Source organism: Gymnodraco acuticeps, unplaced genomic scaffold, assembly GCF_902827175.1.
Source record: "Gymnodraco acuticeps unplaced genomic scaffold, fGymAcu1.1, whole genome shotgun sequence".
Lineage (NCBI taxonomy): Eukaryota > Metazoa > Chordata > Actinopteri > Perciformes > Bathydraconidae > Gymnodraco > Gymnodraco acuticeps.
In genome coordinates, this window is record NW_022991320.1 from 706,913 (window position 1) to 722,710 (window position 15,798).

Genomic DNA, 15,798 nt, shown 5'->3' on the forward strand with positions numbered 1-15,798 from the left:
CCACATCTTGGATTTAGATGTAAATTCAAAATGACAACACCCATAGCTCCCATTTGGAGCACACACAAACGTGTTGCTCAGTAACTGCTAGCATATGTTTTGAGTGGCTCACCACGCCATAATGATCCCTTGGAGAGTGGAGCAACCAATGTTTAAGGAACATGTGTAAGAAATCGTATGTGTTAGCTTCTGTGTGTCAATGGATTTTCATCCCTAAGGACATGTCAGGCGCAAGTTTATGGAAAGAGACTCCCTATTAAAGGGTTACATTTTACAGCCTACGTACAGTGCCGAGTGTAAAAATGGAGAGCGTTGGGGTCAGAGGGGTACAGCTGGGTAGCCTTGTCTGGCCCCTAGGGCTCCATCACAAGGGGTCAATGCCTGGTTTCTCTGTCTGGTCGCTCATCACACACACACAACAGGACCATTTGTTATGGCGTGTGTTCCTTCGACGGCGTGCTGCAGAGCATGCTTCAAATGTACCCTTTGTGTCACCGTGTTGAAGGAACAGAGGCGCTCTGTGTGAGCGGCGCGTCGCTCAGCAGCAGCGAAAAACACGGCGTGGAGAGAGAGTCATGTGGGAGCTAAAAGATTCCATTCAAAGCTCTCTTAAATCTCATCTAGGGGGGAGAGAAAGAGAGTGTGGGGAGGGGGGAACCCCAGTGATGAATATCCACTGATGGTGGAGGCATGTGTGCAAAGAAGAAACACTGGGGAAACACAGATGGAAGTGTTCTGTGAACTTGGTCAGCCATTTTAATGATGTTCCTCTAAGTGACTCAGTGTGAGGTGGCCCAGCCACTGTGGCACCACAAAGGCTGTTTTAATGTTCCTCTTCTCTCCACTGTAAGTTTTGATAAAATGATTGTATAACTAGTTTGTCACGAGAATTCTGGCTCGTGTTTGAGTGTCTTAAGTGTCGTGGCCCAAGTGGCATAGGAAGATGATGCCTTTTGTGTGTGTTTTCTGTAGAAGTGTGTATGAGTGTGTGGTTCAGACATGCATATAAACACAACACCTCCTTTGTGCCTTAGTCATGGTTCCACTGTCTATAAAGACAGAGTGAAGAGCAAAGATTACAACACACATGTATTTAGCATTACATGGGGTCCTTATGTAGTCTGTAAGGATTTTAGAATTAATGTATGCCTTAGTCCAGTAAGAATCTGCAATGTCTTCAATTTGTAAAGTTATAATTCCACAGCTACCACATTAAACCAAACACAGGTCAACTGAGTAAACAACAGTTTTATATGTTATCAGTGTCCATAAAATATTCCCCTATTTGTTTCCTTTTGCTGGGATAACATTGATGAAGTAGGATTATGAGATTTGATGGCTTTTTAAAGGGACAATTCTACAGGCTCATGTAACTATAATGTATGGCGACATGGAGTCATATTTTCCACATTCGTAAGAACAGTGCAAATGGCTTCAGGCTGTTTCACAAGTTGTGACACAAACTGAATTTGTTTTTAAATGTCCCAGACCAGTACTTGAATGTCCTGTACTCAACTTCCCATGTTCATTTTCATTGCAGTATGAGCGTGAATATGACTGTGTTTCAATCCTATCTGTTGATAATCCTCCGATGTGGCAAGTCAAATTAATTAAGACACAGGCTTTTTGTTTATCCTGTGCAAAATCCCAACATACTGGTAAAGTCTAAATCACACAAGGTCCCTAGGTAATTCCAGTCCATTGGAAATGGGGCATGTTACTGAAAGGCTGAGTCATCATGTCTCTTCTATGGAAATATTATGAGAAGTGTATACGTGCAAGCGCAAGTTCGCTCATTTATATACTGTATGTGTTCAATCTGTCATCTCCTTTACTGGCTCGAAGAGAGTGTGAAGTGAGGGAAGAGACAGAAAGTGAGTGAAGGAGAAGAAGAGAGCTGATGAAGGGAGCTTAGTCTGGACCAAGGCCCTAGCTTGTAGAAACCTCCCACCTTCATTTGTGCAATTATGCAGCTGTCATCTATGCTCCGATCAGCACTCTGCTCACCAAAGCACTGCGAGAAATTAACAAGAACCTCTTGTCACCTCTCACCTTGTTCACACACCAATTACTCCCTCAAATGAGTTCCATTCAAGCTACATCTTTAAGACATCTCTGGTCAAAATAACTCAGAAACACAAGCTAAAAAGCATACATAGAAGAACTGACAACAAGTCAGGCTCAGTAGATCAAACAATGTGTGTCTCAATCTTGGCAGCACCTCACACCAACTGTACAAGTTGTAAGCGTGACACCTTAGTTCAGTTGGAGAATTCAGGGGTTGAATGCACGTTTGGCCAAACCGCAACGGAAGAGTGTGTGTGTATGGGGAATAGAATGGAGCACGCCTGTTAGACCACAACAGGACATCAGTAATTTGTTCAGTAACAGTAAAATGTGTGTGTGTGTGTGTGTGTGTGTGTGTGTGTGTGTGTGTGTGTGTGTGTGTGTGTGTGTGTGTGTGTGTGTGTGTGTGTGTGTGTGTGTGTGTGTGTGTGTGTGTGTGTGTGTGTGGTGTGTGTGTGTGTGTGTGTGTGTGTGTGTGTGTGTGTGTGTGAGACAGTGGGAGGATGAAGACTAGGGGTGGCTTGTCAAACACATGGCTTTCGAAGTGCGATGGTTGTAACCATGGCACCTATAGTGACATCTTCCCCTCAGATGTCCCCTCCACACATCAGAATTAGCTAAATGCTGTGTATCTGAATCACAGATCTGATGTCGATCTCTATGTGTGATCTTTATGCAGCAGCAAAACAGACTAAAGGCTGTGCTGTGTTTAATTTTGGTACTTCCTGTAAACGGTTGACGCCAGCCTGTGCCACAGCTCGACCGTGCAAAGTCGCATTAGAGAAGCAGAGTGTAAATTAACTCTGGATATCATGTCCTCCGCTGGTGTGATACTCGAGCAAATGAATCGAATTGAATGCAACTGTCTTCAAAATCAGAGTGATCAAGCTACAGTACAAAAATATTTCAGTCTGCATTTCCTTAATTAGCCAATGATTTTACTTTTGAAGTGCTTAGGGACTGGCCTATGCCACTCATGATCATATCATCTAGCAGATAATTGACTGGACTGCAGCCCTCTTCACAGGGTGGCAATACACAGATGTCTGATTAACTGTCACTGAGATGAAGTCTGTGTCATCTCGACCAAAGTGTGTATAAATGTCTCTCTATAGCTCAGTCATCTGTATTCATTTGTACAGAAACACTGATGTACTTCCTGCTGGGTTATTTACTAAAGTGTGTGTATGTGTGCTGTGTGTGTGTGTTTTACGTGTGTGTGAGGTCTTATTCATCTATCTCCACATGCACCCACTCGATCCCACAAAGGGCCAGCCATGAGAATGAGAGAGCGGGAAAACTGAAGCGGCAGCTGCCTCTTAGCTAATGTGAGATTGACACTGGAACTAAGAGGGTCCAATACAAAACACACATGTGCATCCAAATGCATGGCTTGCGTATAAGCAGTCATACAGAATGTCTCATAGAGTCTCAAGTCGCACTGTGCTTATGTGCACTCAGTGTGAAAAAAAAATGCTTATGTAGAATCATGCACATGCAACATTTTATAAAGTCTAACATACAATAAGGACAACGTCTGTGTTGTTAACACCAACTTCTATGTCTCACACATCACACATGCCAGCAGAGGAACTGCTGGAGTGACTGCTAGTGTGTGTATGTACACACTCCAGCAGTCACACACTGTTTTTCTCGTTTTCTGTCAGACGGCCTCATTTTCTCTCACCGCTAGCGGTCGTTACTCTTCAGATTGTTCAAATTGAGCTTTTGAGACTTTTCATTTCCAAACAACAAAAACCTCGCTCTCAAATTAAACAAAGATCAGCGAGGGAAATTGCCCAGGAAGACATCTGCGACTCATTTTCCCTTGGAGTATATGATTAGGAAATTCATTTATGTCTAACGTATAATTCCTGCCCGTCTTTCAAGTGGGAACGTCCACACAGTGCCCTGTGTTCTACCCCTTGGAAGAAGGAAGCAGAAGTAAGGGAAAAAACAGCCTGTGGGATTGGGTTAGAAACAAAGACTATGTTGCTTGCAAGAATGCTCTACTCTTAGTTATTTTAATGATGTTGCTGGGATTACGCCCCACCGGTTGTTAGGAGGAAATGGGTGCTGCACTGGGCCCTCCATATTTAGGGGAATGCAGTTCTGGTGGCAACCCCAAGGCAGGGTCTTTGTCTCAGAGAACCACACGTGTCTTTAACTCTGATGGCTAAATGATGGGTCCCATCCCTCTGTGGTCTTGCTAGCCATAATTAGATGTTTTTACACAATTTGCTGGCTGTTGCAGGGCACATGTAGCCTTAACTGACAGTGACAGAGGTGGAGGGTGAGGTCCCCTTAAGCGGGTGCCTTCATTGTATGTCTGCCTAGCAAACAGCGGTGATCATCAAGGCAAATACAATATGCTTGTTTGACTATATGCCCCGCCAACCAGCTCCACTTTCATGACACACCATTTACAACTCCTGGTCTCTTTAGCCTGAGATTATAAAATGTCTACCACAGGAAGTGGAGATGAGACAGAAACACTGAAACGGGGCACGAGGTGTAACTTGATTACTGTGGTTCTTCATTAGAGTTTCCAACATTAAACTTTTGTAACAAGTGTATAACATATAGATGGGTCTTTGGTTAATTGATCGTTAAAGTATTTAATGATTCTTTGTCTCTTTCTCCCCAACCTTTATTTACTTTTTTAGGAAATGGATATGGGAATCACCGCAACTCGCCCGGTCTGCTGGTCTCTCCTGGTGGCATGAACAAGAACATGCAGGCTAAGTCTCCCCCGCCCATGAACTTAGGCATGAACAACCGCAAACCTGACCTACGTGTGCTCATCCCCCCTGGCGTCAAGAACAACATGCCCTCCATCGTGAGTAATCTCTCCCTCTTTTCATTTCCCTACTGTATATCTTCCCTATCTATGGGGGGTCTTTATTTGTGTGTGCTATTGTTGATTTCCTTTCATGTCGCCTCCGCTGCTTTCATCTCCTCATATCAGACTTGGGTTGATGAGGTTATGTTTGTGATAAGCTGGACTTTTGGCACATTTTGTTTGTATCATGTGCCTGGGCTGCTTCTTAAACTAACATCCTTTTAGAAAAAAAAATACATTTGGCCCATGTCTGATATACTGTCAGATATTTGTCCTCCGCTGTGTCTGTGTGTGTCTGTGATTTCTTATATATTAGACCCTGATATTTTTCCTTCATCTCTTTCCACTTATTAAGTTAGTATAGTTACAATTGTTTCTAGCATCCTCGCTGCGGTATTTGTATTTCCGTTTGACTAAAACCTATAGCAGCTCCCTAGGTCCAACACTTCTATTTTCTCACTCACTAATTTGAATGTATTGCCCTCCCCTTTTAATGCCGTCAGTCTGAGGATTTGGACCTGCTATTGGTAAGTCAGACTGCCACTCAGATTTAGAGTTTAAAACAAATTACAAATTGGAAAGGAGACACTGGTTATCGAGAGTATGCCTCATAGAACTGAGAGTATTGCTGTCATCTAAGTCTGACGTCTTGATTCACACTAGATTTTTTCCATCACTTCTGAGATTATTAGAGCTCGATACATTTTTTTTTTACTTTCACCTTTATTCTTGCTGACTCTGCTGAAGGCTCCAATGTCATCTCTCACTACATTTTGTGAGGGCACAGTGCCATCCAGTGGAGAGTCAGAGTAAAAGCAGCCTGGCCTCTTTTCTGCCTCAGCCCTTGTGTATCTACTCCTCCCTTCCTTAATTGTATCTTTCCGACTGAGTCTTGCGCCGCACACGTACAGCTCACAGTTTTTATTACTCAGAATGTACAAATGAAGGACGACAAAAGAGTCATTTTGCATCAAACCTCCATTATTTTCTGCCAAACCCTCCCCTCTGCTAAAGTAAATTGCCTCTCCCTTACTGTCGCTACCCTGCGTTGCCTTGGAGACCAATGGTGTTACTATAGCGACAGTGGGCCCTCGGAAAGGGTGGTAAATGATAGGGTTGGCAGGGTTCAGCCGTGCCGCATGTCAAGTGATTAATTTCCCCTGAAGTTGGCATCACATTCATTCTCTCAGCATCTGTTGAGTAAAAGAAAGAAATGAAAGGGAAAAGAACTTTCTTGGTTTATATAGTTTTCTGTTTGTTTTGTCTGGGAGTTGACTTTGTGTTTTAAAGCTTCTCCCGTCTCTCTTGTTCACAGAACCAGAGAATAAACAACTCCCAGTCTGCTCAGTCATTGGCCACCCCAGTGGTATCAGTAGCAACTCCAACTCTACCAGGACAAGGCATGGGTGGTTACCCATCTGCCATCTCTACTTCTTATGGTACCGGTATGTACTGTTTGTACATCTTTATACACTAATTTCAAATGTGTCCATTAAACCCATTCACTGTAATAAGCTTTTATTTATTTTTAGATAATTAAAATAAGTTAAAGTAAGCCTGTTGTATACCGTTAAGCACAAAACATTTACTTTATTTTGAGATGTGTAAAATGTGTGATTTCATTTCATTATACAGTATATGTGCTGCTTTTGAAACCTACTTCTCAAAAGTGTTATACAGCGCTCTGACAGCAGAGGGTGTTATTGTCACACCAATCACAGCAGCATTTATCAGAGCTGCATTCTCTTTGCTACCTTACTTGAACTTCTTTGAACAACCTCTAATTGTCATCGTCCTCTTCCTTTCTCCTCGTTGTTTGTACACAGAGTATTCCCTGAATAGCGCAGACTTGTCCTCCCTGTCTGGCTTCAACAGCGGCAGCTCCCTTCACCTCGGCTCAATGAGCGGGTGGCAACAGCAACACCTTCAGAACATGCAGCATTCAGCCCTCGGCCAGCTAGGGTGAGTGCATTGAACTTAATTTGAGGTGTTGTGTTGTTGTGAAATGCATGATTGACACATCAAGAGTCCTTCACTGTTTCAACTTTCACTTGCGAGGTCCAACACAAATATGACACCTCCTTGTTTTCACGAATACGAGTGTTTGTGTGTCTGTGTGTGTCTGTGTGTGTGTTTGCGCCTGCATGCATATTTGCGTGCGACAGATTGACTTTGAAATCACTCTGTTTCTTGCTCTATAACTCTGTAACCCCTTTTCCTTTCCTTCCTACAGAAATTGCTCTAACTCTCACTTATGTCAGGGTTCAAATCTCTCCCTGCCCTCTGCTCAAAGCCTGCACATCAAGTCCGAACCTGTTTCTCCTCCTAGAGATCGCACCAGCAGCACGGGGTGCTACGGTGGGATGCCACAACCCCAGAACCCCTCTTCCCGCCTGGACTCGGGACGCTCCCCTGTTGATAGCCTGAGCAGTTGTAGCAGCTCCCATGAGGGCAGCGACCGTGATGAGCACAGGAATGAGTTCCACTCCCCTCTGGGACTGGCCCGGCCCTCCCTGGACGAGCGCGAGAGCCCCTCCATCAAACGGGTGCGCATGTCAGAAGGATGGGCCACATGATAGCCCTGTCCTCTCCCCGGCAATGCCCCGAGTTGCCCTGAGCCCCCCGACAACGCAGCGCTACGATGCCCCCACGTCAGCTCCCTCCTCTTCCTCGATATCACAAGCCACCCACCACCCGACCCCATGGCCTCCCTCCTTTTATCTATTTAACGCTGAAGGAAAGAAAAGGGACAGCCCTTTTCTAAAATATGTTTGTAATTTCTTTTCCTTTTTTCTTTTCTTTTTGCTGAGTGTGTGTGCTATACATATTGACATTATATAAACCAGTGGGGTGTTGTAATGGGGGTTTTAGGGGAGGGTCGGTGTTGGTTGGGATGGGATCTTGGGGTGTTTTTGTTGGGGAACTATGCATAAATTGTATTGTGTGTGGCTAAAAAGAATCACGTATGCATATATCTTTACACGTGTGTGTATATATATATGCATATCAACAAATAAACAAAAAAATAGTCAGGTACTCTGTTTCATAAAACGTACTTACACTTTGCCTCAGCGATATATCAGTGACTAGAGAAAAAAAAACAAAAAAAAACAAATTACCTTGAGAGTGAGTGTGTCCAATGGAAAACACCTTAGCACTTGATTTGGACAAACAGTACATGTGTACAGTGTTGGTTGCATTGCTATATACCTTCTCTGCAGTTCTCCCTTGCAAAAATGTGTGTTAACATTAGATGATGTCATGTTGCAGGTTCAACGTATTTATGTAAATAGAGGGTCAAGGGGGGAAGGGCAGGGGTCAAAAGTTGCCAGACATTACAAGATTTATTTACTCACTAAATGAAAAGCTATTATGCAACATTTGAAGGATTGTACAGGTAGACCCAATGCTAGACGTGTGGAACCTTTGATCATTTTAGCGCTCCCATTAAAGAACGGAGCTGAGTGAGGACCACCCTTTGATCTAAGAGCCTCGTTAGTGTAATCAAGAAAACTCTGGATCTAGTATTAATATTCAGTATTAATAAACAAAAAAAGTAAAACAAAATAAAAAACAATTGTACGATACACTTGCTTATATTTTCATATGAAAGGAATACAATGCAAAGCATTTTTGTGGCTTTTTGTAGTTTCTATAAGCCAGAATGTGTTTTTGATAGCTTTGCTAATAAGAGATGGATAGTTCGCCCAGAGGGGAAATGACAGGGCTCCGCAGTCCTAAGCCATGAAAAACAGACTGAGATCCAATGCTTTGCTGAACTGTTTTATCTTTGTAGAGGTTTGTTTTTAAACGTGTATTTCTAATTATATATAATAATGGTAATATTAAGATTCTTTTAAAAAAAAATCTGTGAAATTAACATGCTTGTGTATAGCTTTCTAATATATAAATATATATACTAATGATTTTGGTTGGTTTCTTAGTGGAGTTTCTATGTGCAGTTGCACATGTTGTCTGGTTTGTTTAATTTGAGCCCTGAGCAGTGCTGTTCAGGCGTGTATTTAGTCTAACCTTAAAAACCAGCTGGAAAGCATTGCCAGGGTTTGTGTGACGGAGGAAAGACAGGCCTGAATGCTAAAACACAACCTGTTAGTGGGAAATGTCACGAGACTGGAACTGGGGACGACACAGAAATAAATGTAGACACATGATGTACATGATTGTCACACTGATGAGGAGATATGACCCACCCTCAGTCCATGTATAGATGCATTTGAATGCATCAGATATGTCATTCTTAACTTGAATGATATAATTTAATATATTTAATCTCATCAAACATGATTTTGACGTTAGCGATGTTCAGTTCCATCTTAAATCTTTACCACTTGAGATTTTGCACAAGCCAAGATCAAATGTATACAACATTCATTTTGAATCATGTAATATAATTTAGCAAAGTGCATTGTGATAAATTATCCCCATCATTTGCAAACCTAATTTGATTTGACGTCGTCCTGTGACTCCTCATGTTCCAGTCTTCAAAACAGGGCTCCACATCATTTACCAAATGTCACATAACAGCTCAGCGTCAGATACACAAGGACAGATTGATCATGCTGGTATGAAAGAAGCACAATTGTTTATTTTAAATAAATAGCTGTTTGATTTCTCTTTTTTAAACAATGAAACTATCCACATATCTCTCTGCCTCCCACTCCCGTATCTGCTGTCACTTAAGTGTTATAATCTTTCTGTGTGCATATTTCATGCAGGTTCACTATGTTGTTACTGTATACAGTCTGTGTAGTCAAACAGGGGCAGAGCCTCTATGGTGTTCTTCTCTCTTTTTTTTTATTCAATACAAAAAGGTTGAGAAAAAAATAAACATGATGTTTCAGGCAGCATAAGTGTGGAGAAACCAAAGCCAGTGGCATTTCTTTGTTGTAAACCCAACTTTTATTTTCACATTCATTTATGGTTTTTGCAAGCATTGAAACAAGACAATAAAAGAATTTGCTCAAATGTACAATTGGTTTCACAGTTCAATCTCAGTCATAAAAACGTAGCTTTAGATCTTATACCAACCACAGTAATGTACCTGTTTTGTTGCTCATTTGTCTCCCTGTGCAATGAAAAGGTTATATTAAAAAATCTATTTTGTTTCTACAATTTGTAATTTACTGAAAATCAACTGAATCATTTAGGTCTCATCATGTGAATCGCTTGCTTGCTGTCCACTCGATCAAAACACACTACACAAATTGTCATGCTATTGATAATGGATTCAAAATATACCAACATGTCCTGATGGTTGATTAGAGTACTGTCGTTTTGACAATAAGTTTAACCAAAGACACAGAGAAAACTTGTCTTTATATCTCTGTTTTTTCTTCTTCTTGTGTTTGTTAAATTTAAAGGCGTTATTTTTCATCACCTGTTGATCAGTGGTTCTTTGTCATTCTTATAATAGATGCAATGTTGGTACCTCAGAAGTGACACAAGCAGTACCTCAGCTGGTGTTTTGATTAAAGGGGGAGACCTGTACAGCCATGTGTAATAACCATGTAATAACATTGCTTGAGGTCCCTACATTCACATGGGATTCTTTGTTGCTCCACTGTGTTTGTGGTTTATTTAAGTTGTATTCGAAAGCTCAAAAAAAAGTTTTTTTCTTTAAAAGGTAATATGTTAAAATGCTTAAAAAGTCAGCCTGTAGTATCAAATGTAGCTTGTATAAACCTGAAAATGGGGAGGTTGGAGCTAAGGTTTTCTGGAACGCAAGAGCGGCTTTTAGCGGCATAAGCTGGCCTTTGTCGCCACTTGAGACTAAGATGGTATTCAATTAAATCCACATCTCTGTAACTCAAGGGACTTGATTCAGCTGTATGTAGTGAAAACCTATGGGGATGAAAAACAAAATCTGCTCTGCTGGAGGGAAAGGCTATTTGTATTTTGCAGAGATTTCAGTAAAGTTACTGGCTTTCTTAGTTATCCTGATGTGACTTGGTGTGAATTCATTGTGTGTGACTTGTTTCTGCATGCATCTCCAACTAATGGCAACTGTATAAACCAAAAACATAAAACAAGTTCTGTCTGCATGTTGACACATGGCAGCCTTACAATAGGAGACATTTTATGATATTGAAATAATGACAACAGCATATTTTGAACATTTGCTTCTTCCCATTTACATTTAAAAGTAATGACATTTTGACATATTCATACTGAAGACATTTATTTGACATTTAAAGCCAAGGTTTATCTCACTTAACATTCAGTAGCATTATATTTCTCAGTGTTACATTATTCCTCAGACAACACACATTCACAGGGAAAAACATGTTCATAAACAATGCAAACAAAGTGTGCTGCTCTTACCATTTTAAAGAGATGTAAAAAAAGAAGAAGAAATCCCTGAACACACATATTCAGATGGTCAAGGCCTGCTACAGGACAACCTTGAGTTCCAGAATTAAAAAAGACGAGAAATAGAAAATATCGAATAAAAACATAATGTTCACAGTGTGGCACTTTTTAATGCAAATAAACTGTAGTGGAACTGTAAAGAACTGCATATTAATAATAATGGCAATCATCAAATGTTTAATTTTTTTTCATTCAAGTAGTGGATAAAGATAAAAACAAGCAAACAAACAGACATTCGATAGCGAGCTGTTCTTACTCTTTTGTTTTACGAAGTTTCTCTTCTATATTGTAACTATTAATGATGGTAAGGGGCTTTTTTGTTTGAGTCTTAGATAGTAAATGTTTTAAAAACCAATTGAAATAATTATCCTGCATGCTGACTCCTCCGAAGACCAACCAAGCTTGAGGATAAGTTTGTCTTTCAAATAATTGTCGAGTTCGTTACAGGCCGGTTTGTTTATCTGAATAAATCCGGTTCATTATATTGAATCATTTTAAACTAAAAGTGTGTTAATGGAGCCAAAGCTGTAGGATGATAAAACATTCAAACCTTGTTTCATCATCATGATTCATTTCAAATGTTTATTGTAGACTAATAGCAACACAGTCAAGACATGTTATCTTTCAAAACATCCAAATAAACTCTCGATTTGTTTTTGTCTATTTGCGAATCTTACAATTGAATTAAATGCAATTACATTTTCTGAAAGAAAGACCGAATGTATTAAAGGCCCTAAAGGGTATGATCAGAGTCGGATAGAGCCTCTGGACGTCGATTCTTCTTTTTTAAAGACGCGAAAATTGAAGAAAAATAGGAGTGATAACGTTGCATCAAAGGAGTGGATTCAACCCAATTTAATCTATTTACTTACCTCGAAATTATTGTAACGAAACACACACAGACGCGTCTCTATCATTACACTTGTGCACGAAATAACGAGAGATAACGAAACAATCATTTTTAATTAAAGCCTTTAACATTCAACAGCAGGCTGCAGTCAAAACAATATAATGTTAATAAACGCTCAATGATTTACGTTCCTCAATAGTTGATGACATTACAGTAACGGTACATTTAATGTGCTGTAATATGCACTGCAGTATTCCGATAGGGATCCGTGTATATGCTATTACACATTGAGTTGTATGGTATTTTATGGTAGCCTATAGTATTTTTATCTTGTCAATATTCCTGCAGTAGCCTATTATGATTCCTTTATGGGTCTTCCAGGTTAATGTGTTGCGTGTTTGCAGGTTTTCATTAGGCCGCACTGCATGAAGTCCCTCATCTATTAAGCTTCTCAATTATTTGAAGGGTTAAATTCAGTAGCCTGTGGTGAAGAAGACTGATACAGCCAATGGAGTCATATTATAATGTATTATCTGTCAGAAATAATCGATTCTGACAGCAGTTCACACAATTTCTAAAAAGTTCAGACACGTCCCCGTTTTAACCGGCAAACAGCATCTGACCAATCTCTGGCGAAACACCTCAGATGCGGAGAACATCGGAGAAAAGTAGGCGATGCTCAGAGAATATGAAATAACGAGCACATTAAATATTAAATCTAAATAATTAAAACATATTTAATTCACCCTATTCACCTAATAATGTTTAAACACTACATGAACCATACGGAATTATGTCCCAGTCACGTGCAGGAACTGTAATGTGTAGCACATTTGACTGAGCTGTAGCCATTTAACATTTCCACAAAAACAGCACTTTATTTAAGGTGCTCTTATGCTATGATTATGGATAGTTTCACGCATTCATTTGGGTGTGGTCAGCAGGTGTAGGCTATGTTGGGTATTTCAGTGACCGTGCAGGCCGTCCACGTTTTCCTCATTAACACTCCCTACATCCACCACTAGATGTCACCATTTAGTCGTCTAACCGAACCTCCAGAACCTCCTCCCTCCTCATCCTCAGTCTCTAAATCTATTCATGTAGATCCACCATACATAAATAAGCCTTTGTACTCTCCTCTACTGTTTCATGACATATATAAATATTCCACTCAGAATATTTAAATATACACATTATTTTTTTCAACATTCGATTTTGATAAGAAGGTACTGTGAAAGAAAATACTGAGTAGTGATAATAAATAATAATAATAATAATAATAATAATAATAATGATAATAATCATCATCATAATAATAATAATGATAATAATAATAATAATAATAATAATAATAATAATAATAATAATAATAATAATAATAATAATAATAATAATAAGGAAAGTAGACTTTCACATTGAAATGCAGTGGTCTATAAAAACGATAGTGCATTATTTGTTCCCAATTAATGAGATGCAACGTTTAAAAAAGGAGACAAAAAAAGTGAATCGGTGCATGGTCTATGGTGCAGTAGACACGTTGCGTCGGTAACTACAGGTATGATATTGAAAAAGTATTCTGGCTGCTTCTTTAACTTGTAAGGGTTTCATTACATCAATGTCAAAGTACTGTTTGCCAGAAAAGGCTCGCCTGTTCCTGTTCCCATCTGCATTGTGAGCTGGTGTCTAGCCACAAATTGGAGGAAAAATATGTATTTTAATATGGGATTTGCTTCTTCACTGGACATTTCTGAGAATATTACCCCACAAGCTTATTGAGTTTTCCTCATTTTAAATCACACGTTGAGCCGTATTATTTGCTTACATTACCATACCGGATGGAAATACAAAAATCGGTCTTATTTTGTTTGTCCCTGTTTGGAATCTGCAAGGCTGTTTTATTTCTTTGAATCGAGCACGCGGCCCTTGTGGATGTATTGTCACAAAACGGCGTAATATTGCAACCAAGTCGATTAATCATGAGGAACATAGAGAATACACGGTTTCCATAGATTGTGTGTCTGCTATAGGCCTACATGATTTAAATGAGGATCACTGAGCAGCACAGCGGGCTGCTTTCCTCGCTAACTCCCATTACAGAAGTTGGTCCTGCAGGCAACAGAAATATAGGCTAGACAAATAAAATAATAATAACGTTTACCCTGCTAATGTTGAAGGTTCACCTTTTGCAGAAAAAGGGGATGTTAACAAACGTTTTTTTGTGAGAACATAACATCCATCAATCGATAGTAGGCTAAGAGGTTACATTAGTTTTGTCAAATCATTTACTACCACCATCTTTTCTAAAACCGTACTCGCATCGAGCTGTCATTAAAAAATATATTATATTAGAAGCATTCTAGTTTGATTGTATCAATAGCCAAATCATGAAACAATACACACTCTTAACACTTAATGAGCGTTTTTTTCCATATGTGCAAGTAAACGGTCCTTTAGATGGGGATGAAATGTGGGTGATACAACAGAGGATGATGAGAGGACTATTTAAGCTTATACCAGTAACGTAATATTCTAATATTTTACAACAAGTAATAAGAAAATATGAGTTTGCAGAGTGAGGGACCTATAGGTGGGGTGATGGACTCCTGTGGCTCTGAATATCTTTACGTGAGCCAGCCTGACCACTGGTGTTGAGCCACGAGCAGTTTAGAGCAAGGTTCAATGACGAGGGGAGTAGCCTATAGGGACTGTACGAGCTTTGGCTGAAACCAGAAAGTTTGCCCTTCTGGAAAACGTCCCACCAACTTGATAGAAACATCGCACTCAGTTCCAGCAGCTGCACCGTTGGATTTTGATAATTTGAGGTAAGTTATAATGTTTTTATTTAGGATTTGCTTTCTGTATGGACATCACAAAGATGAATTTTAAGTGATTCTACAATATAATCCAAGTAGAAGTGCTTGAATATATGTATTGTATTTTATATAATGTGGGAATAGATATGTTTCTCTAAACGCAATCTGCACCTGCATGGGCACGCTCGTCCCTGGTACCACTGTGCGCGTGCACGGAGACCGAGAAGACAGCCTGATAAATTGTAGCCTAAATGTCAGCGCTGCGTCACGGATTTTGCTCCAAACTGGGCAAGGGACTTTTTGGTTATAAGTTTTTGCACAGCCAGTGTCATTCTCATGTTATGAGAATTAAAGTAGCACCTCTTCAGCATTGCCTCTGAATCTCCTCCATTGTGTGCCCACCATAGAGCTCTTTGTTCATGCATGCTGTAAATGAGTATTCAAAGGCTTTTGCCGATTCACATCATTCACATTAAAGACAATTGTAACTATTAAGACCTCAACGCTGCCGGTATCGTGTCACTGCAACCAACATCACATTACCTGACAATTAGAGTGTGAAATCTGAGATTTTAGGTAGGCTAATACACTTCATCGCTACAACAGAATTTACATCGATCCAAAAGCACAAACATGTAAAATAAACACTGAGCGACAAGTATAAAATGCAAATATACCCACTGAATATGCATCAATATTAAAAAATAATACGCACACCAGAGCCAACGAAGGAGAATGGAGGAGCGAGTCGTCTCATTATGCATGGGCGGTTTTCCACGCAGGAGCCACGGTTCTCCTCTTCATGCCTGCCTTCTGTCCCGTTCACGTTATCGAAG

At 40.0% G+C, this 15,798-nt stretch overlaps 1 protein-coding gene across 6 annotated transcripts in view; it reads left to right on the forward strand.

The window, feature by feature from the left end:
• mef2cb (myocyte enhancer factor 2cb) overlaps positions 1-10,870 on the forward strand; it is a 70,832-nt gene extending 59,962 nt beyond the window's left edge. For 4 of the 6 annotated variants that reach the window (XM_034240313.1, XM_034240308.1, XM_034240311.1 and 1 more), the window contains 4 exons: positions 4,734-4,906; positions 6,225-6,354; positions 6,736-6,871; positions 7,143-10,870. In XM_034240313.1, the coding sequence (XP_034096204.1) occupies positions 4,734-4,906; positions 6,225-6,354; positions 6,736-6,871; positions 7,143-7,485 (782 nt within the window). In that variant the 3' untranslated portion in view covers positions 7,486-10,870. Of the gene's footprint in view, positions 1-4,733; positions 4,907-6,224; positions 6,355-6,735; positions 6,876-7,142 lie in introns of those variants that run through there. The other 2 variants (XM_034240312.1, XM_034240314.1) reach the window with 2 other exon arrangements.
• Positions 10,871-15,798: the final 4,928 nt, after the last annotated feature.